The 24,725-nt window shown below is 36.9% G+C and overlaps 1 protein-coding gene across 3 annotated transcripts; it reads left to right on the forward strand.

Moving 5' to 3' along the window:
• The first annotated feature begins 5 nt into the window (after positions 1 to 5).
• On the forward strand, positions 6 to 24,025 carry LOC111343463 (solute carrier family 12 member 9). Of its 3 annotated transcripts, none has more exons than XM_022950651.2 (37): positions 7 to 140; positions 2,885 to 2,968; positions 3,431 to 3,540; positions 4,518 to 4,635; positions 5,369 to 5,464; positions 5,774 to 5,821; positions 6,036 to 6,119; positions 7,502 to 7,566; positions 8,655 to 8,735; positions 9,280 to 9,336; positions 10,179 to 10,269; positions 10,826 to 10,927; positions 11,266 to 11,327; positions 11,849 to 11,927; positions 12,135 to 12,179; positions 12,502 to 12,587; positions 13,321 to 13,445; positions 13,530 to 13,561; positions 14,153 to 14,224; positions 14,846 to 14,934; positions 15,042 to 15,104; positions 15,841 to 15,909; positions 16,448 to 16,498; positions 17,090 to 17,215; positions 17,614 to 17,656; positions 18,198 to 18,287; positions 18,429 to 18,478; positions 18,654 to 18,701; positions 19,186 to 19,226; positions 19,691 to 19,737; positions 20,134 to 20,169; positions 21,178 to 21,306; positions 21,900 to 21,979; positions 22,315 to 22,371; positions 22,543 to 22,603; positions 22,858 to 22,941; positions 23,261 to 24,025. In XM_022950651.2, the coding sequence occupies exons 1-37, from the start codon at positions 23 to 25 to the stop codon at positions 23,320 to 23,322; spliced, it is 2,781 nt and encodes a 926-aa protein (XP_022806386.2). In that variant the 5' UTR covers positions 7 to 22; the 3' UTR covers positions 23,323 to 24,025. The 3 variants fall into 3 exon arrangements, with proteins under 3 accessions (XP_022806388.2, XP_022806386.2, XP_022806387.2); XM_022950652.2 differs by having other exon boundaries at positions 21,181 to 21,306; XM_022950653.2 differs by lacking the exon at positions 2,885 to 2,968 and having other exon boundaries at positions 6 to 140.
• Positions 24,026 to 24,725: the final 700 nt, after the last annotated feature.

Consider the following 24,725-nt stretch of genomic DNA (forward strand, 5'->3'; position numbering starts at 1 on the left):
TGCAGGCCTGTTTAGCAGCAAAATGGCAGCCTTACGTGGATCACCAAGACCGCTGATGGGAAGATATACCTTGCTTCCTTCTGCGTCTTCGTGGGAAAGTGTTTCAGAAGAGGCTGAGGGAGGTTTAGGAATGACAGAAGGTATGCTTTGTTTATTGTCGTAGATGATGTCATGTTTCTTGTAAGCGGAAGGCGCACGCGAATTCTCCATAACCGTATTATAGACCATTATAGCTAACAGTTTTAGAATGAGACAACAAACCTGCAGTAATATTAAAAATTTAACTTAGGTAAGGAATTAGGTCTTTTTTCAGGTCAAATAAATACGAGTTGTTGATCACTTCAAGTGGAGACTGTTTTCAGCTTCCATTTATTTCATTTCGTTAAAGTTTATACTGTAGCTAACAAATTCGGTTTTATTATTGATATATTTTTCAGTTTCCAAAAGAGTCGTCTGCTTCTAACATTGAACCATCTATATTCGTGCTTTTCATTAATTTAGATAAAACATTGAAATAGATCTTAAATTGCTCGAAAATCATGTGGCACTTTCACTATCACTTGAGGCAGATTTAAAAGTAGGAATTGGAAATAAAGTTATTGACCCGTAACATTATAATAGCTATTTCAGCTCCCAGTAGTTATTATCACTCAAAACACTGAGTGAGTTCTTTTAAAAGATGTTTGCAATCATTCCCACTAATCGCTTCCTATTAGTGTACATGCCTTTTACATGTAAATCAATGCAAGGTGGTGCTTCTTCTTAATCAAACTCGGTCCTCATAGATTTACGGTGTAAGGAAGAAAATTCAACACTGTACAATCTTGCGACTTTGTCAACTTAGTTCAAGAATATTTTCTCAGGATGCCTGGAAATCCCTAATTTTTATTTTATCGATCACTTCCTCTTCTGATTATTCCCATTAAAGCACCCATTTATACTTCCATTCCTTCGGTTGGTTAGTCACTTAAATTAGTTCAATCAGTCAATCAGTTGTCTGAGTAGTATCAAGTAAAAGATTATGAACCAATTGAGCCAAGTTGCCTACAAGGGCCTGAACTTATTCTGGTTTCTAAGATGCTGAGGAGTATTCTACTTACCCCCCCCCCCCCCTCATCCTATCCCGACATTTTATCAGCTCCCTTAACAGTTGACCAGTACTCGTTAATATTCCTGGGTGGAAAGAAGTACTATGAGACAGGGCTCGACACTAACAGTAGCCCACTAGCCACAGACTAGTAGAAATTCAGTTTTGCTGAGTGGTTTTCAATTTCCACTAGCCAGTTTGGCTAGTAAACAGACTGAAATTGTCGTAACATCTAAAAACATGTAAGATGTCACTAGCCACTTGGCTAGTAAGTTGAAATGTTAGTGTCAAGCCCTGGTGAGAGCAGTGTCTTGCTGAAGAACACAACACTATAACTAATCAGTTCTTCAACCTGGACCATGTGATCCAAATTAAAGTCCACCCTGATGACCATTGGGTTACTGCATCTTCCATTAGTCGATTGACTAATTTGAGGAGTATTTATTAATGAGGACATTAATCAGTCAATAAGTCTAATTCTATTAATTAATCAACTATTTAATCAAATAAATGAAGGCTGATAGTTTCGAAAGAGACTGTTTAGGGCTGCGTCGGTGGGAGTAACGATATAATTTGGATATATCAACAAAGTTGAAATGGCAAATTGGCCACCGTAATGATTACAAAAGCTGATGTTTCGAGCGTTAGCCCTTAAAGGTTTTGTAATCATTACGGTGGCCAATTTACCATTTCAACTTTGTTGATATATCCAAATCATTTTAATCAAATAGTTATTCATGATGAATAAAGCTAATATTGCTACTACTATGGGAGAACCTTTCTTTATCACTATCTAACTGTGGTAAATAGTGTACAAATAATGTGCAAATAGAGTACAAATATCCTGTGAAATTTGAACAGCTGGTAATTTTTTTGTTGTAAAAAACGTAAGAAACCAGTCGTCTGTGTGTTAAAGCTTCTCTATTCACTTTGCTTTTCCCTCTTTATGTATAATGTGCATAGAATAATTTTAAGCAGACATGCTGTGTAATATTTCTGAGAATTTTTACTTGGTGTTTGTATTTTGATGTTAAGGGCTCGTCAAAATACAGAACAACTTCTACAAATACTCAGTGATACTTGACACCACAATGACCACTAGGATATACTGTATATAGCAATTAGATTGTGAGCTCTAGATTTCTGTTGCATGATATTTGCTGCAGGCAAAGCCTGAATCAACTCAAAATCAAACCCAGAATGAATAAGCTAATTGTTTTATAAATCTACTAGTTGTCCAAAACTCAATAACAAGACAGTCTTATAATTTTATTTATTTCATGTTATTTTACAACCACACACAGTCACTGTTAAGGTACTACCTACGTGCTACATTATCGTTTTGGAAAAAATAGCAAATAGTCAGAGCCAATTAAACTGCAGCATTGTGACAGAATGCTTTGGTCTGGATATTCATGCCTATTACACATTTCCTTTGTTCAATTATTAGCTATTTTGCATAGCTAATAAAAGTGATATGAATAAAGAGAGTGTTAATAGGCACATTATGTAGTTTTGACTCAATTTAGAGATCAATTCAGATGAACCTGATTCGGATTCAAATCCTTTTATCAATTAACGAAAACATTTCTTAACCACATTTGCGTGATAGAGATGAATACTCATGAGAAATTCTAACTGAAAAAGCCCACCAGTTTAAGCTCTTCTGTGGACACTACTGACAGTAACCATACAACTTTTGATTGAGGCTATTGATAGCTAATCATTGAGGGGCTTGCTCATTAGCTTAATTTAAGTAACAGGAAATTAAGGCATTTTTCTTGTGTAATAATTGAGGTTACTCTCTGATGTTATCCAATCCACTGAGCAATGTTGGTGAAGAACAAAGTTCACAGAAGTTTATGTCTGTGACAGCTGAAGGTAATGTATTTTATTCCTTGTTGTTCGTGGTAATATGGACTTATAATTACCACTCCATACATGTTTTTCTTTTACAACCCCTAGTTAATGTGCACATAGTATTTTATAAAGCCTGGCAACCAGCAGAGAGCAATAATAACCCATTGTCTAGCCCCTAATGAATATTCAGGGAACTGGCACTCTTTATTTCTCAAAAATAAAGAGATGTTATTCATAATAAATGCAATACTTATAATAACCTATGAAAGTACACAAAAGTAATTAAAACTAATGAAAAATAAATTAATTAAAGAGATTCACACTACCAGTAATCTGCTGTAATGAATTTTAGATAACTGTCCCGATATGACTGCAATGTTTGAAGAAGAATCTTCACTTAAGATACACTTGCACTTTGTCTTATTTCAATCTGCTAATTAAAGTTGTAACTATTTTTTTCTTCATTTTTTTTTTGGTTTTCAGAGCCAGAGCACAAAAACAAGTTGTCGACATTCTTTGGTGTTGTGGTACCAGTCACCCTATCTATGTTTTCCGTAATTTTATTTTTGCGTCTTGGCTTTATTGTTGGCCAGGTATGTTAGGTTTGTCTCTATCAATAATATTAACAATTATTAATAGGCTGATAGTTAACAATTATTCGCCTCAGGTTCGGTAAATATTGTCGAATAATCCCCTCGACTTCGTCTCGGGGATTATTCGACAATATTCACAGAACCTGAGGCAAATAATTGTTTTAGTATAATTTCAGAACTGAACAACAGAGAAATCTCTAAAATCATAACATTTTAGTAACATTTATTAACATTTTAGTTGAACATTTTATATAAACCGCACAGAGCGGTTTATATAGCGTCATATAAGGAACCGCTCGACCAATCAGATTGCTGGAAACTCTTTGCTCAGCTCTGAAATTATGCTAAAGTCCATTTGCAGTATTACTCTGTGGATATGATCTCGACTTCTCTTAGTTCATATTATATGTAAGATTGTCAGTAATTAAATAATTCCTAGAAACAGTTTGAGAGTGACACTGTGAAGAGGACTTGACAAAGCTCTACAGTTCTCTCTCCCTGTCCTCAACTCTTCACACCATGACATCAGTATGCATATTCTCCATACTGTTCTTTATACATTTCCTAAGGTGCTGACAAGGAGAATTGTACAGTCATGTAGCTAGTGATCATTTCCTTTATTCTCCTGACCGTAATGTGTGATTCAGGGGTGATATTGTAAGGAGAAATTGTTAAGCAATCAAGAGCTTCTTTCATTGGTGATCATTTCCTTTATTCTCCTGACCATAATGTGTGATTCAGGGGTGATTTTGTAAGGAGAAATTGTTAAGCAATCAAGAGCTTCTTTCATTGGTGATCATTTCCTTTATTCTCCTGACCTTAATTGTGATTCAGGGGGTGATATTGTAAGGAGAAATTAGATGCTGTTCATTCTTAGAGGTCGAAGGGTTTTAACTCCTACTGTTTCAACCCTGATGATGGTTGAATAGAAAAGGAAAAGACATTTTTTTTGTTTAATGACTTTTGTTGTTTTACAGGCTGGCCTAGTATTGTCCATCGGCATGTTTGTGATAGCTTACTTTGTTGTAGGCTTAACAATACTGTCCATCTCAGCCATTGCAACAAATGGTGCTGTCAAGGAGGGTGGAGCCTACTGTATCCTGTTAAGAATCTAGCACCAAATGGAATTGATAGTACAGAATAATTTCAGAGAATTTTTTTATTTGTTGTCATGATACTGTGATATGGTTTGAAGAGTAAGAGCAGAGTTTGCTGCAGCTTCTTGTTTCTCTGAGAGAATCGAAAAGTTTATTTTTCAGTTTATAACAGTAACTACGTATTTGAAAATTTGCTTTTTTTACTCTAAATATTACATCATTTTCTGTATCTAGATTTTATTTTTCAAGATTTAAGGAATAAGGGGAAATTTTACGGGTGGCCATTGCACTTTGGTAAGAGGTACAACACTGTGAGTCCCTCACCCAATAACACAATGCCTTAACCCTTGAACTCCCAAGATCTGATTGTTAATTCTCCCTTCTAGCTGCTTTACATTTCCTTGCAAATTAGTTACAAGAATTTGCTGTTAGATCAAGATAAAAACTTCTACCTGATAAGTTTGAGTATTCTGATTACCTGTTTGCTGGATAATGTATGGATATGATAGGGAGAAGTTACATGTCAATCCCTTCTGAGAGGGCTTGAGATGAAGCCAGACCTTCTGTTTTGTGCCTCCTACTCATTTACAAAATATTTTCATGACCGGGATGATGTTGTTAACAATGATTTTCTCGGATTTGTATCAAACATCACACATTTCATCCGTGATGTACAATTGTTTTATTAATTATTATATACAATGCCATGACACTTTTTTAACTCAAATCAGACATGATTAGTCGCACATTGGGTCCAGAATTTGGTGGATCAATAGGAGTGATATTTTACTTTGCTAACATCTTTGCCTCTGCTCTTTATCTTCTGGGTGAGTCTATAGTATACTGTCTTAATATTTTACAAGCCACAGAACAGCTAACAAAATTTTGCAGTTTTATTTAACTAACAAATTCATTTTTGTGACATATTTTCCAAGATTTTTTTTTGTCTTAAATTAATTGTTCCAAGTGTTTTAAAAGATGGCAAAGTATATGCAAAATTATGGAGATTGATCAAGCTGGAGAGAAATTTGCAAAAAGTGTATTCTATTTGACCTCCACTATTGTTTACCAAAGCCAATATCATAATACATTTGCAGTGTTTATGTGGCTTACAATCAGAATTCTTTTTTGAACAGGTTTTGTTGAGGCCTTGCTAAACAATTTTGCAGAAACTCACCCCAATAGTAAGTACCAGGTGACAAACAATAATTGGTTTTTGGGCAATAGTTATTGTAAGTTTGTCCGATTTTCTCTTAATAAGTGGTTTATAAACCAATTCTCAATTTATGAACTAAAACTTAATATTATATTACTTTCAATTTACCGTTAAGTAGTTACAAGTTTTTTAAATGTGTCAGTCTGTCTATTGAAATATTCTTTTACTGTTTGTTGATGTAGTTTTCCATCCAGGGGAATGGTATCATTTTTTATATGCATCAGTAGTCCTGCTCTTTTGCCTGCTAGTTTGCTTGATTGGCTCAGGTAAGACAGAAGTATCATTCTGTGGTGTAGTCTCTTACTTTATGATATTTTATTTTGTTTAAGTCTGTTATTTCTTGTTCCCTTCCTTCCCCTGTTCCTTTCCTTTCTTCTCCTTCTCTTTCTCATTTTCCATTCCCTCGTCCATCCCACTTCTCTCCTCCATTCCTCCCTCCTTCCATTCCTCCTACCTCGGCCGCTATATCTCTCCCTTCATTACTTTTTCCTTCCTGTCTTGTCCCCTTCCCCCCTCTATCTCCTCCTCTTCTCCTCTTCCCCACCCTCTCTGTCTCTTCCCAATTTCTTCCTCATCCCTCCTTCCATTCCTCCTACCTCAGCCCCTATATCTCTCCCTTCATTACTTTTTCCTTCCTGTCATGTCCCCTTCCCCCCTCTATCTCCTCCTCTTCTCTTCTTCCCTACCCTATCTGTGTCTTCCCACTTTCTTCCTCCACCCCTCCTTCCATTCCTCCTACCTAGGCCCCTATATCTCTCCCTTCATTACTTTTTTCTTCCTGTGATGTCCCCTTCCCCCCTCTATCTCCTCCTCTTCTCTTCTTCCCTACCTTCTCTGTCTCTTCCCACTTTCTTCCTCCATCCCTCCTTCCATTCCTCCTACCTCGGCCCCTATATCTCTCCCTTCATTACTTTTTTCTTCCTGTCATGTCCCCTTCCCCCCTCTATCTCCTCCTCTTCTCTTCTTCCCTACCCTATCTGTCTCTTCCCACTCTCTTCCTCCACCCCTCCTTCCATTCCTCCTACCTCAACCCCTATATCTCTCCCTTCATTACTTTTTTCTTCCTGTCTTGTCCCCTTCCCCCCTCTATCTCCTCCTCTTCTCTTCTTCCCTACCCTCTCTGTCTCTTCCCACTTTCTTCCTCCACCCGTCCTTCCATTCCTCCTACCTCGGCCCCTATATCTCTCCCTTCATTATTTTTTCCTTCCTGTCATGTCCCTTTCCCCCCTCTATCTTCTCCTGTTCTCTTCTTCCCTACCCTCTCTGTCTCTTCCCACTTTCTTCCTTCATCCCTCCCTCTATTCCTTCTTCCTTTTCCTGTTTCTCTCCTTCCCTTCCCATTTCCTTCCTTCTTCCATCACCCCATCTCACATCATCCCCTCTCCCTTTCTCCCTTCCTTCACTTTCTCCTCCCACTTCCTTACTCCATCCCTTCCTTTTTCCTTCCTTCTTTTTGTTTTCTCTCTCACCCTTCCCCTTTTGTTCTCCTCTTTTCTTCCTTCCCCTTCTCTGTTTTCCCATTTTCCTTCCTTTGCTTTATCCCGTCCTCTCTCTCCCCTTCCTTTTCCCATCTCCCTTCTCCTACCTCTCCCTTTTTCCTTTATCAAGTACTGTTGCACTAATGATGTGATTTTTACATATTTTTCAGGAATGTTTGCAAAGACATCATTTGTCATTTTCCTAGCTGTCATGGTTGCTGTTTCATCTTCAATTGCAAGTTATTTTGATCGTTGTGTTTATGCATTATGCAAAATAGAATTTACCAGAACCGACCTGATATCCTTTTAATGTTAAGTTTTAGTAAGTGAGGAGAAAGATTTTTATAATTGTTACTTTTGTACATCTTAGAAATTACAAAAACACAGAAGAGGTTTTCGAAATTTACGGAAACTGACGGAGCTGATATTTCAATTTTGTTTTGAATTTGAAGGCCTTTTTATCGGCAGCTGTCTTCTATGCCCTGTCATTTTTTAAGCATCTTGGAATCCTTGTGCTTTTATACACTGCTAGGGTATCTCTACAAGATGTGTTTATTTCCAAAACAAGAGATATTCTTGACCTAACTCCCTTAAGGCCAGTAAATTTTGAAGCATGTTTAACTTACACATATCTGGTTTGAAAATGTACAGTTTTGATAATTTCTTTACATAGCTCTCTATTTTATGTATAGTTTTATTAAGGTTTCATCAAATCGACTCGAAGAAAAGTCGAGATTCAGAAATAATAGTACTTGATATTTTTGACTGGCAACAGAAGAGGTTTTCAAAATTTACAGAAACTGACGAAGCTGATGTTTCAATTTTGTTTTGAATTTGAAAGCCTTTTTATCGGCAGCTTTCTTCTATGCCCTGAATTCTGTCAATTTTTAAGTATCTTGGAATCCTTGTGCGTTTATACACTGCTAGGATATCTCTACAAGATGTGTTTGTTTCCAAAACAAGAGAGATTCTTGACCTAACTCCCTTAAGGCCGGCAAATTTTGAAGCGTGTTTGACTTACACATATCTGGTTTGAAAATGTACAGTTTTGATCATTTCTTTACATTGCTTTCTATTTTATGTATAGTTTTATGAAGGTTTTGTCAAATCGACTCGAAGAAGTCGAGATTCAGAAATAATAGTACTTGATATTTAATGTTAAGTTTTAGGAAGTGAGGAGAAAGATTTTTATAATTGTTACTTTTGTACATCTTAGAAATTTCAAAAACACAGTACAACAATTACAAAGCCAGTTAAATAACAGGAAATTAATTTTTTATTTTACCAAGCACTATCTTATGGTCATGTTTATGATTGATTCAGGTCAGTTTTCTTATTGTCAAACACAAGGGTGACTTGCCCCCTGGAATTCATGCAGGAAGTGACAAACATAACTTTCCCCAGGTATGTTCATTTGGTGTTTAATGTCATTTTAGACCTGTGTCAAAAGTGTTAGCTGAATGAATGAAATGAAAATTGGGGAAGTTCCCCTGAGCTTTGTGTCAATTATGTAGCTACTTGTAAAGGAGTGTTCAATGTTCAGCTTTTTTACACGGTCAAAAATTGCCATGATTTGAAATTTTGACAGGAGTTTCCATACCTTCTGGTTGAGCCTGTCATCATTAAAGAAAATCTTCTGATAAATAGCCAAGCCAGAAGCAATTAAACACTTACAAACTTTGTTTACTCTGTTTTCTTTGGGTGAAACCTGAAAGTTCTCAATTACAGGGTTTTGTATTGTATTTAAGACAGGTCATAGAACTTTTAAGTTACAGCTGTGGATGGTTTAAACATGGGTTAAGAGCATTGCTCTGACTGTTCTTTGCTATCTCAAAAGTACTACTAACTAGTAGTCCAAGACATAATTATTGAATGTTGTACAACTTTTTTCAGTATGTGACATTTAAATGAGTTGTTCGTTTTATAAAAGAAACATTAATTTTTACAGAATGTTACATACAGATACTCGGGTTGGAATTCTACGACTTTGCACAACAATCTTTGGGTAAGGTTATGCTCAGGAATACAAAGCAAGATTGTATGTTTTTACAAAATTCTTTTCCTTCTCAGTAACAATTTCAGTTAGAAATACAGTTATTGTATTAAGTTAATGGTAAAACAAATTAAAGTAATCGAGGAGGCTTAGCTTCAGGGAAAGGGAAGGGAGGGAGGGAAAGAGGGAGGAAGGAGGGAGGGGGAGAGAGAGAAAGAGGGAGGCAGAAGGGAAAGTCATCAGAGAAGGAGGAAGGAAGTAAAGAAGGAAAGAGGAAGGGTGAAAGCTAAGGGAATAGCGAGGAAAGGGAGAGGGAGAGAAGACAGGAATAAGGGAGGTGGAAGGAGGGGAGGTAGAAAAGGAGGAAAGGGGGTTGAAGGAGGAAGGGAAGAGAGAGAGAGGGAGGAAGGAAGGAGAGAGGGGAAAGGAGGATAGAAAGGGAGGCATGAGGGAGGGAAGAGAAAGAAGGAATGTGGTAAGGAAGGAGGTAATGGTAGGGGGGAGAAAGAGGAAGAGAGATGGAGTGAAGATCATCCAATCACATGATCTGGAGGGCATGAAGTATATTAATCTATGGTTACTTGTGTCTACCACACTGTTTCAGTTTTCTCCAATTATTATTTGGCAGTAATTGAAATGCTTTTTGGTTTTTGCTAGAGAGAAAAGTTTTGTAATTTGTTTAATTTACATATGATTAAGATACAAACAGCTGGAGTGATTCAAAGAACAAGTTACTAGTTCTAATTTTGTTTCATGATTTAAAACCAAATTTTCTCATTTGGATGGGAATGTGTAGCACTTAGACTGGATAATTTGTGGGTCAGTGATCGTTATAATGTTTTTTTTTTCTGCAGCCTGACTTCACCAAAGACTATACAACTAACGAGCATCAGACTCCTTTGACAGTGTTTGGAGTTCTGTTCAATGGGGTTACTGGAGTCATGGGTACATAATTCTCAACACATTTTGTAGTCATGCTGTACTGTGCACATATAAATCTATCAATTATTTCCATAAGCTCAAATTTCACATCTTTGGATTAAAAATCTAGTAATATCTCATGTTACTTCTCACTTGCCAAACAATTTTTTGCACCTTGCAGAAGTTCTTTAATAAATCAAATTGAAGACATAAACAAGGTGGCATGCAGGAAAGTTACATGTGCAAGCCTAATTGAAGACATAGACTTAAGGTGGCATGTGGGAAAGTAACTTGTGCAAAAGTAACTTGTGCAAGCTCAATTGCTCCTTTAAAGAAGCCCATCATGATGATGGGCAAAAAATGCCACATGTTCCAGGTGCAGTGATGGTGATTTTGCCATGATCTACAAGAAATGTGGATATCTAGAATGTTGCACATCGGGGATTTTCACTAACAATCAATTTTGTGGGAATTGGCAAATGATATCACCAGGCATGTCACCAGCTCAAACTTAACTGCCCCTCTGTGCTTCAGGCTTTGTACTATCAACAATTGAAGAAAACATTTTTGTAATTTTTAGCTGGTGCTAACATATCAGGGGACTTGAAAAAACCTGGATATGCCATACCATTTGGTACCCTTGGTGCAAGTGTTTTTACATTCATTTTATATTTGCTCTTAGGTGAGTTATTTGAAGTTTTTGAATGTTAGTTGTTGTTCATGTGGCTTCTCCCCGAAAATTATTGTTGATGACATCTTGTAATATCTGTACTATCAACAGATTGTATAATAGTTAGTCAAATATCTGAAAGTCCACTTTTTTGTTATCAGTAAAAAGATTTAACCTCTGAAAAAAACATTTATCAGCAGAGCATCAACTAATAGAATCCATATATTAAGAAAAATGCATTTAAAGCTTTCTTGGATAAAATGCTTGTTACCAAATATGACCAATTAAAGATATTTCTCCCTACCAGTTATAGACAACTTAATTGCTGCAGCAAACAAATTTTCTTGCAGTGGTTTTTACAAGTGCTACATGTCCCAGATCCTTACTACGAAACAATTACAACTATCTTATGGTAACTATGTTTGTGAAAATTTTAATTATTTAATAAATAAATGTAATGGAAGTTGGAAAAATGTCCAATTAACTCCAGGCCCCCACCAATGATAATAATCACTTCTGTCAGTAGTGTAAGGAAGTTACTGTCAGTTGTAAAACTTGTGCAGAGATGTCTGACTGCTTGACTTGTACTTGCTGTTTATTACACGACTCGGGCAGTCAGAGGGCCAATAACTAAAATCAACCAATCAAAATACTCTATTGCCAATCAATATTCTCTCAGTATTGGACCGGGCACAGTCCCAAATGGTCCCAAATAGTCCCGAATGATACCACACTTGTGTCCCTTTGAACTTCAGTCGTATTATAATAAATCTCTTATTAACCAAGCTTGCTCAGGACCGTACTGGAAGAATATCGTCCCTCGGTCTTTTTTGTATGGACCTCTCTGCGCTCAGTCCGTACTGTCAAGACCTCGGGCCGATATTCTCCCAGTACAGCCCTCACGCATGGTTAATAAGATATATTTATCCCTAGGTAATCAACAAAGTGGAATGGTTAATAACTGTAGGAACATTTGCTGCAACTCTTTCAGCTGCTCTCAGCTGCCTCATAGGTCAGTACACTGTCACAGTTGCATGTCACACATATCAAGTTTATTTTATTATCCATGGAACCTTTATTGTGCATAATGTATGTTGTCATTTGATCACATTAGGTTCATGACAAACTTGCTTGGATTCATCATTTTAGACCATAACATTCAGTTAATATAATGAGCTTGATGTTAAGTTTTGATTGAAATTTTTCATTGTTTCCTTAGGTGCCTCAAGAATTCTCCAAGCTATTGCTAAAGATGATTTACTAGGTAAGCTGCTGAATTTAAAATGGATATATCTTTCTTATTTTCCCCTGGCCTCTCTTCTCTTCCCTTCTCACTCATTGCTTCTTTCTCCCTCTAAATTATCTTTAGTTTCTTATTTTTTGCTTCCTCTTTTTTTCTTTGAAAATTTTATTCAATTTATGGTGAATATAGCAGGCTTGCACTTCTTTCTTCCTCTTTGTTTGTTACCTCCTCCTTCATTCTTGTCTGTGGGCATGCCTGGTCCCAAAATGTATTTTTTTTTTTCCAAACTGATAGTCCCTAACAAGCTATTTAGAACATTTTCTGGATTAATTTTACCCAAAAGGTATCATACTTCGCCCATTTAGCAAAGTTATCCGCAGAAATGGAGAACCTTTAAGAGCTGTTTTGATGTCATGGTTCCTTGTTCAGGTAAAACTTTATTTTGAGAAAGGAGGGTGTTAAAGTGATTTTTCAGTAGCCAGCCTTAAAATAAAATTCTAAAAAAATGTAGACGGCAGTGAACGAGTGAGTGTCCAAAGGGCTTGAGCATCTATGCCACAAGTATCCAGTCTGCTTTTTTAATCTTTACAGTTTTAAATTTTTTTTTTTGGGTTTGTAAAGCAAAGGTTAGAATTTCAATTTTGTTTCATATTGCAACAAGTATTTTGTTTGTACAATTTTTAAGTATCTGAGGGCCTCAAAGTCAAATCAACACCTGGGCTGCAGTTACCTCTGGAGAACACTATATGTGACAACCTTGCAGTGAGGGCAACAGTAGGGTGTGAAAAGTTGGAGGGTGTAGCTGTTAGAGAAATAGCTTCCTCACCCCTATGGTTTTCAAACACAATAATGGAGAGCATAGCACTGTATGCAGTGGCGGACCCCTGGACCCCCCTATCAAACCTGACGCTTACAACTTTGAGACAGGATAGTATATCACTTTTAACTGGCTGATTTTTTTAAAGAATCCAAATAAACGGTAAGCGGCCAAGGAATTATAACATGCAACCGCGACTGGTGGGAGGGGGTGTGGGGGAGAAGTAATTTGCCTCAAAGAGTCCAACAGTCTTTTCTGAACCAAAGTTTGGACCCCTTCAATCAAAAATTCCTGGATCTGCCTCTGGCATGTTGATCATATTTTTTGTCTCTTGTCAATCTGTAGGTTGTTCTTTTGATTGGAAATGTCGACAAAGTTGCTGTGTTGGTCAGTATGTTCTTTCTCCTGTCATATGGGGTCACCAACATGGCATGCTTTGCTCTCAAAGTCGCTTCTGCACCAAACTTTAGGTGAGTATTTCATTTTTGTGAAACTGTTAATAATTATTTTAGATAGTGGACTAATGATAAAATCATCTCCTCTATTTGTTACAGACCAACATTTCAGTATTTCTCTTGGCAATCGGGTGAGATTTGTTTTGAATTGCTTTAAACACTTCTTTCCTCAACACAAACTTGTGCATTTGTGTTGTTTTTACTACTGTAACAATAAGCAAGGAAGTAGATGGCATGATGGGAGTCATATCACTTTCACATCATATAATTTCTTTTATCAGGTGCTCATGATGGTGAAATAATTATATGTACTGTCGCTGTACAGTTTTAAAAGTATAATTTCATGTGTTAATTGTACATGCATGTGAGAGGCTTACAAAAAGTATTGGAAAAGCATTTGAAAAAGTCATTGCCATTTCACATGCTTTGAACTATTTCATGAATCCTTCATGTGGAGAACATCCACCTATGCATATGCCTTAGACCCTTGATGGTGATTTGTGAGCAAACCAACTTGAAATTTTCAAATTCAAGCTAAGCCTCCTACAATAATTCTAAGTGATTAAAATCACTGGTTGTATTATGTAACCCCATGAAAACATTGCAAGTTCCTGACCTTGTTTTTTTTTTGCTGCGGAACTTAAGTGCTCCATGGTAATTAAAGATGACTGGGATTTTTATCAGCTGTGTATCACTGGTAACATTTCTCTCATTTATCATAGCTCTCCTTGGTGCTGTGTTTTGTTTCCTGATCATGTTCCTGGTCAATTACAAATGGGCTGCTCTTGCATTTGGTAGGTTGTTACCAATTGATCCTACAGTATTGTAGAAAAAAATTCTGAGCCTAATTCAATGTAACTGGACCTTGCCATGCACGTGTATATCAGGTTTAGGTTCTGCATGAAGCAACTACGAGTGTTGCTGCTCCCTGTGGATGGAATGCAAGCCTGCAAGCCACAGTCCAGCAGAGGTAACCTATCTGCTGAAAGTTTTTCAGGATGTATTAAATTTTGTCCTTTCAAGCACACACTCAATGATGACTTGGTTAGAGATTGTATCCACATTTTAGACAGCTAACCTTAATTGCACTCTGTTTAATTAACACGACTTTGGTTTTAGTCTAAATCTACAAGCACTCTTACAAATGCTGCAATTTGATTGGCTAAACTACACGTCATCTATTCTGTGATAGCTAGTAGTTATTTAATAAGAAGATGAGCCTATGTCTTCGTTAATGTGTGAACAAATAGTAGATATATAGTCTAAAGGAAAGTCACATATTTGCTCTCGATTTTAAAGCGTGATTCGGACTTTTCCCTCATTAATTATCGCCCAATAGAAATCTCAAGCTCCTTATCTAGTTGTAAACTTGAAATGCAGAACTTCACATCTTAATCATTTTTATTTGTTTTCAGCTCTCATGGTGATTTTGTTTGTGGTGATTTCTCTCCGTGCACCTCCCACCCCTTGGGGAGATGTGTCACAAGCTTTGATTTACCATCAGGTATGTTGTTTGTTTTTTTTTAACCTTAAAGCAGCATAAGAAAAATCTCAACGTTTTTCATTTTTGTGCAATTAAGGTCATTATTATTTGGGGTTTTGTGTTTGTAGGTGAGGAAGTACCTTCTTCGACTAGACTTAAGAAAAGACCATGTGAAATTCTGGAGACCTCAGGTATTGACACCCAATTTAATGTCCAAATATACTATGTTTTTAGAAGGGTCCTGAATGATAGATGTATGTGCAAGAATTTTAATTGAGGATGAATTTTTTTTCCAAGAATCCAAGAAGTGCGATGATTAATGTGAACAATTAAATGTGGAAATTTCTGATTTTAGCAGTATGCAGGACATGTGTCGCATAAGAACTTCTCAGTAGCCCAGAGGAAGAACATTGGAGCGTAGAATGGGAAGTTCTAGAGTTAGATTTCTCATCAGGGGCTTATTCACCTTTAAGCACATCAGCACTATAAAACTAAATGGCACTGGAAACTTAGCTGGAAATCACTTCACGTTGAAATAATTATGGACTTCGATAGAACACAGACATCAACTGAACACAGATGTTGTCCTTAACAAATTGTTGAGGGTATACCACAATATTTCACATTCAGCTTATTTTCACTTATTCCAAGGCCTATTTTCGCATGTAGAAGCCACTATCATGCTCCAACTTGACTCAAGAGGCTTTCTCCCACGCTAGTAGCAAGACAAAAGACATCTTTGACTTTCCTAGCTAATTGTATTCCTGTAAAGACAGGTTTCACTTAACCCACTTACCCAAGTATGAACTCCCCTCTCCGGCATATATGTTCTCTCAGAACTCCAACTTCTCTTTAATTCAGTTGAAATTAAATGAAGCAGCGAAAAGTTATCAATCATAAATTATTTTGCTTTCTTTTGTACGTCAGGTGCTGTTATTGGTGTCCAATCCACGCTCTGGTTACCCCTTGATAGACTTTGTTAATGACATCAAGAAGGTGAAGAAAAGTTTGGTATCTAAAAGAACCAAAAATGGTTATTTCAACTTTAGAATGGTTCAGCCATTCCTCCCACCTAGCTTGGCCTGCAGTTTTGACTTTGAGCAGTTATGTGATGGCTTAATCTAGGCCCTGTGAACTCAACCTAAGACGTAAATCGTGTTCACTCATTTTTTCTCAAACCATAATTAAAAAAATCCTCAAATTGTAATAGGAACAGCCAGGGAATTGCTAGTAAGCAACTGAATTGAAAGGTGTACTTACTTTTGTCAGTTTGAGTCAGTTCAAATTTGAATTGGGTTTAATGCATGAACAGTTCACCAATACTGCGATGTAGTCATAACTTTTTTTGAGCTCCAAGTCTATAATTATTGTTGATGAAGAGAGTACACTGTTTCCTAATTCACAGTGCCCTCTCTTTCCACTGCCTCTAAGCTATATACTATATTTTGGAAGATTGATTAATAGCAAACAACACTGTTACCTAAAACAAATAATTGATTTTTTTTTTTTTTTTTTTTTTGCATATAACTGTTAGGGTGGTCTTTATATTCTCGGTCATATCCAAGAAGGTGGATTTGATGTTCAGGTAAGTAATTGATTGTTTGAAGTAGTATTTAAATTTTCACTTTGGATCGAGAAGTCAAATTTTCCAACAGTATTAAGCATTGTGTGACACCCTCGTTAGTTTATAAAGTTGACTGACTGACTGACTGACCGACTGACTGACAGTCAGAAGCTATGGTGCTGCGTATGGCAGGGGGGGGAGGAATTACAAGATAACTTGGTTTTATAAACTGCTTCAAGTGTTAGCCATAGCCATTCGCTCTGACAAAGGGCTAACACTTGAAATATCAGCTTAAGAAGTTCTTTACAGTGGCCAATTTACATTATCAACTCAGTTGATAAAACTTAAAGTTACCCTGACTGACCAGTTGAGTCGCAAAGTGAATACTTGGCTAGTTTGCTATCATAATTAATTGCTAGACTGAATCACAGAATGACTGGCCAAGTGATTAATTTACCAGCTGCCTGACTGACTAATTGACTGACTGATTGATGGATTGATTGATTGATTGATTGATTGATGGATGGATTGGCTGATTGAGTGACTGACTGATTTACTGATTGACTGATTGATTGACGTATTTATTGACTACTTTATACCTCCCGTCTACAGTTATTGAGAAGACAAAAGCGTGAACTTACAACTTGGCTAAATTTCATTGATTGTACGGAAATAAAGGCCTTTGTGGAGCTAACTGTTGCACAAACCATACGTGCTGGCGCACAAAACTTATTGATGGTGAGAAAAGTTACTTAATCATTATTTCGTTCATGATTCTTTTTAGAGTCTTAGCTTGCTGGTGAACCATGTGGAATACGTGCAAAGTTACCATGTATTCATCTTTTTGTATTTATTTTTTTTAGATGTTTTTTGTTGACGTTAAATCTTTAAAAATGAGGAGCAACTGCAAGAAGTCCTGATACAGTTGTCTTATTTCAAAACCAGTGTCATTAGCACTGAATTATTTGCTGTGCAATGCTGTCCTTCTCCCCTTAGCGCATTTTGATTAAATGTTGCCCAACTTTTTGGACTAATGAAAAACCAATATGATCTTAGATTGCTATTGACATTCAGATTAAAACTGATCTCAATTTTTCTTTTTAAGTTATATTGTCTTTTTGTGTGTGTGTGTTTAGACCTCTGGACTGGGCGGGATGAAACCAAACACTCTAATCTTAGGTAAATAAAATTAAAAGATGTATGCTATTTCGTTGTTAGTGATAAAACGTTTTTGGAGACAACACTTGAGGGAAGATGAAAATGAAAGAAACAACAATACAGGGAAAAAGACCTTACTTTCTTAGGTATTTCTGACCAGAACTAACCCATAGAATTGCAGCTTATTCCATTTTCAATTAATCTTGAAGTGTTGTTTCTTCACTTAGACCGGGTGCCAGTCCATTTTATGTAACTTCCCATCCTGCATTTTGTCTGGCACCTGGGTGAATGTAGTCTTCAACCAGAAAGTAGTGTTGTATGGCTGGTGTTTCCACAAGAAGTGAATTAGCTTGCAAAATGAGCCAGCAAGGACTCGCCTACCCACCCACACTACTCAGTGTTTAAACTCTCTAGCCCTCTCACAGTAATTGAACTGCTCATGATCTGTCATCCAATATGCAAGAGGGCTATTTCATCATGCTTTACACAAAGAAAACTCAACAAACAATATACCAATGAAAGAAAAATTGGAATTGACCTTACCTCCTACATTTGTAAACAGGGTTTTACGATCATGAGCTCCCTACGGAGAGTTTTTCTCGTGGAATCTTCAGGAAGCCGAGACTTCCGTTTATGAGGGTGCAAAGGAAAGGTAAGAAATGGGATAGGTCTTGCTTATCTGGGTCTTTTAATGCTGCTTTTTTGGTTGTGCTTTTGCATCCTTTTTTATGTGGTTCCGGAATGAAGTTGTTAATTATTTGATGAAATTTCCTTGTTTCTATTTTTACCATAGATGAAATTTATCGCAGTGTACTGTTACAACTTCCACCACTTCGAACACACGTAAGTTAACGAGAAATGTAGTTTGGTCTATGTTGCAATCATGAAGGTAATTTTTTTTTCTTTGATTTCGATGAAAATAGTCTTAAGTTAAAATACATAATCCTAACGACTGGCTTTAATGACGCCTTCAAGATAACTGTGTTCTGAAACTTTGTTGCATGTGTCTTTCACCCAGCCTGGACATCAGAAAATGACATTAAAGGACTATGTAGGAATTATTAAGGTAGGCAGCTGCTGTGGAATATTTTGTGACAATTTTTTAAGCATGCAACTGTTGCAGAAACACAATGTTTATAAAACCACCAAGAATAGTTTGCTTACAGTAGCAAATGGCCAAGGAATCGCAGTTGCTTACAGCGCTTTTTGTAAAATAAATACGGAAATAATCACATCGTCAAATCAGAACTGAGGTAAATGTCACAAGAAGCCCATACGATATCAAGGTTAAAACAAGCAGATTACCTGAAGAGAGGGAAAACGCGGCGGATCAATTCAAGAATGGATTCAGTTTTCCATCTGACTGGTTGAAAATGTGGCACGAGTTTTCATATCAGTCTCAATTACTTTCATATTATGTCAATCGCAATTACTTGCACCGCCCAAGGTAAAGTTACTCTTAGACTGTATACTATACTTAAGACAATTCAATACAAATAGTACTTTTCTTCTTTTTTCCTCTTTTTTCCTCTTTTTTCCTATGCTTATAGGATGCGGTTTTAATGGGCAAAAACGTCTGCATTGCCAGAAAGTAAGTCACGTTATACTGAAGAATGTTATATGAAGTATGTTGTGTGTCTTGGAGTCACTGTTTACCAGAAAGCCATTTCATCACTTTTCAGTCTATTTTTTACATAAAGTACAACAATTGTCAAGGGCCTTGCTGTGATTTACCCCACTTGCTATTTACTCTTGACCAATCACAATTAAATATCCCCTTTCTTTTCCTTTACCGGTACAGAGACCCAATAGAGTTTAATGTGGCATGCGGGTGCATAGCTCAGTCGGTAATTGAGCCCAACTAATGTTTGGGAGGCTGGAACGAGAACTTTGTTGAGGCTTCTTTCACTGGAATTTTTGTAGTCGCAGACCACTATTTTTGTGAAAGTAAATATTTGCTCCTCTGTTTGCTATTTGGTGTATTCTTAGTACAAATCAAATTTTTAATCCCAAACAGCAGACTGAATATTTTAATCACTATGGTGAATTTTTCAGCTTCGCTCAACTGGACAAGAACACTCTTGGCAAGGAAGGATACATTGGTAAAGAATACAATGCTTTTTTTTTTCGGTGGTTTGTTTTGTTACCCAACAAAGTCAGTTTTTTGCAATTATAGTGGGAATTTATAACCGATACCACACCGTTGCCATTAGGTGTTCAAAACTGGTTCAAGTTGTATTTAAAGGTTTTTAACAAGATCTAACTTACCATTTAAAGGAAGGATCTCCTTTCAACTAAGGAGGGGGGTCTGAAAACTAGCCTACGAGCTCATTTTACAAGTAAGCCCCCCTTCCCACCCCTACTTTACCATTATCGTGGTTCGCAAGAAATTTGAAAAAATTCTTCGTAGCTGTAGGCAAATACTACCTCGTAATACATTTTGAATAATGTTCCATTCGATTGGTCTTACTGTACTCATTTAAGTGTTGCATTTCTAGATGTGTGGCCAATGAATACCACGGTCGTCGGAGAAGGTGAGGCCCTGTCGTATAATCTTAAGCTCCAAAGGCTAAAAGTTATGTTAATGTTTACACAAGATGAAGGTTATCATGTATGTTCCTTTTTCCTACCCCCCCCCCCATCCCTCCCTCTTCCTGCCGCAATCAATTAATCAATCAATCTTTATTTAGCCACGAAATCCTTATCACTAATAAGTGCGTCTTCAAAAGAGCCGTGCACATTAAACTAAGACTTAAAAATTAACATATAATAAATACTTAGATAGAAGAATCTTAATGTACAATGTATTAACCTATAGTGTACAATGTATTAACCTATAGTGCACAATGTATTAACCTATGGTGTACAATGTATTAACCTATAGTGTACAATGTATTAACCTATAGTGTACTTGACAATTATTCCATGAGCGCGCGTTGGATATGAGATGATAGATAGCCATCGAGGCGCGTAGCGCCGAGTTGGCTATAATCATCTCATATCCAACAAGCTCGAGTGGAATAACTGTTTTATTAAAAACGTTAAATTAAATTTTTAAATTTTATTAAATATTTAGCTCCCGTTTAATTTTAAGCTGACACGTACGCTTACCATATTTGTAGATTATGGTATATTGGCTGATATACCATAATGGCTAAGCCAATAAAAATTCTTGGATTGCATTATCCAATGATCTAGTTTTTAATAAAATGCATTAACCTGTAATAAAATCCCAGAGAGAAGAAACGTAATGTACAATAGCGGAATAGCAATGTTTTTACAAGTGCTTTAAAAACATGCAAGGTTCATAAAGATCCCCTTTGTCTAGATCCTTTGTTATTTAAACCTTTTCTACATCAATTCGTATTTGTGTATTAGGAAAAAGTGATGCTGTCTTCTCCTCTGCAACTGACCTCTCCCGTCCTCCTTTCTTCTACAAAAATCACGGAACACTGCAGCCATTCCCTTGCATGTGTCCTGCACCTTAGCGCGTTAGAGAGTTAACATAACCAAGCATTTGTTTTTTTGTGTGTGTCTTTAAGCAGGTTTGGTACTTGGTCCTTATGATTTCACGTTCCTCCTTACGCTTCAGTTGAGTTGTGTTCTACATATGGTGCCATTCTGGGAAAATCGATCTAAACTTAGAGTCATGCAGATCGTGGAGACTGGAGGTAAATGGCCCATGAAAACATGTTTTTTGGTCTCGACAGGATGTTTGGAATAAATACAAGTACCTCTAAGAGAAATTTATTGATTGAGAGTCTAAAATAATACGGGGCAGCTTTATTTTCACTATTGCTTAAATAGTGCTCTTTACTGGGAGGATCGTCCACGAATAAGCTTAGGTTTTGTTTTACGTCAACCAATCAGATACAAAATGTAAACCAATCACGACTCATTCAAACGCGTTTTCCAGCGCTTTAGGTAGTTTGCATTTTGTTCACTTTTATTTCTTATCGATTCCTTGTAAAATTTTACTTTGCTCTGATTGGCCGTAGGGATTACTTTTGTTTTGGCCTCATGATTTTCGATCGAAAAGCAATTCATTGGAATCATTACTTGCAGTGTTTTTCCTAATACCCCTCAAAACTCTTCTATCACTTTTGGGGAAAGCATGATGGCACCCATCTGCTCACTCCAGTGAACCAAATTAAATGAACGGAAAAACCTAGATTTTCACCAGATCCAGAGTTAGCGTTTGTTGAGGCGTAGTGAAATCCATGTGGGAATATGTTAAAATCTATTTATTTTTATTTTTGTTTAGATGATGAAGATAACCACCAAGCACAATATAGAACTCTAACAAATCTTCTCAAAGAACTCAGAATTCCTGCAGAAGTTCGGGTACTGTACAAACCTCTGTTCTCCTTTTTTGTCGTCTATTTGCAGCTCCTAGTAAGTGTATTGTGTTGCCGTTCGGTTGAGCTCACTTCAAGGTTTTCCCTTGGGCACCAATAAAATTATTCTAAATTTATTACAGATCTTTTCTCCTGCAAAAGCCATGATTTTAAAATGGATACCAAAGTGCATAGGGGTCAAAAAGCTGGTTAAACTAAATGGCTGCCGCATCCCTCAGAAGTCATTATGATGGCGTGATTCATCATCCATTCGGTATTTTCATTCATAAACTTGTTATCTTCAATTTGAAGACACATACTTCCCTGTATCTTATACTCTAGATGATTCACAGCACACAAGAATCTCTTTCTCAGACAAGAAATGCCGATGGAATGGCGGTGAGTGCTCATCTGAAGCATCAGTATTTCCTTCCTATAAATTCATTGATGTGCCCTTCATTACTGTTCTCCCTACAATTTTAATTTTTGGGGAAAGTCGAAATATAACAAAACCTGATAGTAGGTGACTTTGTCATGTCAGTTGACTCTTGCCATTTTTCCCCAATACAGCCCTCCACCAACTGGTACCGAACAGTGAATCAGCTCATCAAAATTCACTCAACAGAAGCATGTAAGTTTAAGACAGAGGTGTCATATGTGACGTAAGGAAGGCAATGTTATTTAAGCTTAATGAAAATTTGAAGGTTAAATGTATGTATTATGAAATATATGCAAAGAGTCATTGTAAGGATGCGGAAGACTTCAGTTAGAGACTTCGCATATAATTCCCGTTACATCCGGTGAATGTTTTTGTGTGCACATAGTTTTGACGCAGTGGAAGGTTGTAGATCATGATGAATTTTATTGTTGTCGCTTTGCTTTTAGTTGTTGTATTTACTGGTCTTCCCCCTCCTCCAAACGAGGAAAACATGGCTCAGCAATTTATTCAAGACATAACTGTGCTCTCAGGTAACAAATCTAATTACGGTTATGATTTCGTTTAAAGGTGCAGAGCAAGAAATAAACGCTGCAAAGAGATCACTTGTAGACACTCTGATGTGCATTAACATACCGTCTCTTTCTTTGCCCTTTCCTTGCATTCATGAAGATTTCACGTGATTAGCTGGTCATTTTCTTATAAATAGGTCTCTGAGGTGTACATGTGTCTGTTGCTGTAGTCTACCTGCCTCGATTTTTTGGATGAATTATTATTTTTTTTTACCAGTTATGCTCATTACACGGTTACAATTAGTGCTTGATTTACTGTTTTAAACTTATTTTGCTACAGATAACCTTCCCCCAGTCATGATGGTGTACGGAAAATCGAAAGTGGTCTCCACGTCATTATAAATCACGTCTTTGTCGGTTCATTCAGAGTGTAATGAAAACATCAGGTTGTGTTCAATATTGGGCAACTTACAAATACAGTGGAACCCCTCTAAACCGGCCTCATTAAACCAGAATCCTCTCTATACCGGACCTTTTTTTCTGCCCCAAAATTTCTGTCATACATTTTCTCGACTATTAACCTCAATAAAGCGGAACCCTTCACTTCTGGAAACCGGACTGATTTAAGAAGACATGGCAGGAATAATAAATAGCTACCATATTCTGAGAAAATATAGGCTTTAAAAGCTAGCTATTGTAGAGGAATGATGTAGAAAATGAACTCCCTTTTTTTTTTTTACTTTTGGCCATGTTTTTAAGTTTTGTTCTGTTTTCAAACTATCTGTCAACAACGCCTGATCTGGCAGCACTGCACTCTTGCAAATCTTTCAACTTGTTTCTAAGATGTGAATTATGTTTTGAATGAAGGTTACTATATAGCCCAAAAAGGAAATATCCTATGATTTAATGATTTATTTATACATTGATTTTATTGATGACTGTGGATAGAATATGTATTTGTACGTATTTAGTTTAATAGATAAGTTAACTTAAAATTGTAGAAAGTACAATAATGTTTTAAATTCCATGCTTTCTTTGCCTTATTAGAAAACTAGTTTTAACCCTTTTCCAGCAAGCCACACATACATGTTAGAAATTACTATTACTGTTGTTATTTGTTTCTTGTTGAAATTAAGAGACAACATTATGTAAGTGTGTACATTGCAAGGCTGTTTGGTGTGACACCTATTGCAGCCTAAAACACCCACAATGATTCCCGATTTCCATTGCAGCGAACCTTTCATATAACAACAAATCCCAAAAATCCAGCATTCTGCTCCAAGAGCAACACTGAAAAAGTGTCGATCTTTTAAGATCAAAACTTGCTCGAGAAATGTGAAGTGAAGTTCATTTATTTGTTTAAGCAGGTTGATTAATTGGCAGCTGTAATAGCTGATGTGGACCTGCTGTCCTAACCCACCCCTCCCACCCCATGGGAGGACATCCATCACACAGTAATCTCGTGTGTGGGAAATTAACGTCACCTGCCCCAACCCTGCAGGAGACGGGACCTCCATTTATTCGTCCCTATCCGAGAAGACTAGAATATCCAACCATTTCTTGATGTTACAGAAAGGTAGCAAATTCTTCTCAATTATTTTAAGACCTTGAGTGTTGGTCCGGCCGGGGCTCGAACCCTCGACCTCCCGCGCTACAGTCCAGCGCTCTATCCATTGAGTTAACCGGGAGGCGGTTAATCAAAAGTTTGCAATCAAAAAAGTTTGTTAATCAAAAGTTTGCAATCAAAACACACCTCAGGGCCAGATCTTGCTGTTTGGCTGGAAAATGCCTTCTCACTTTATCCG

Source organism: Stylophora pistillata, chromosome 13, assembly GCF_964205215.1.
Source record: "Stylophora pistillata chromosome 13, jaStyPist1.2, whole genome shotgun sequence".
Lineage (NCBI taxonomy): Eukaryota > Metazoa > Cnidaria > Anthozoa > Scleractinia > Pocilloporidae > Stylophora > Stylophora pistillata.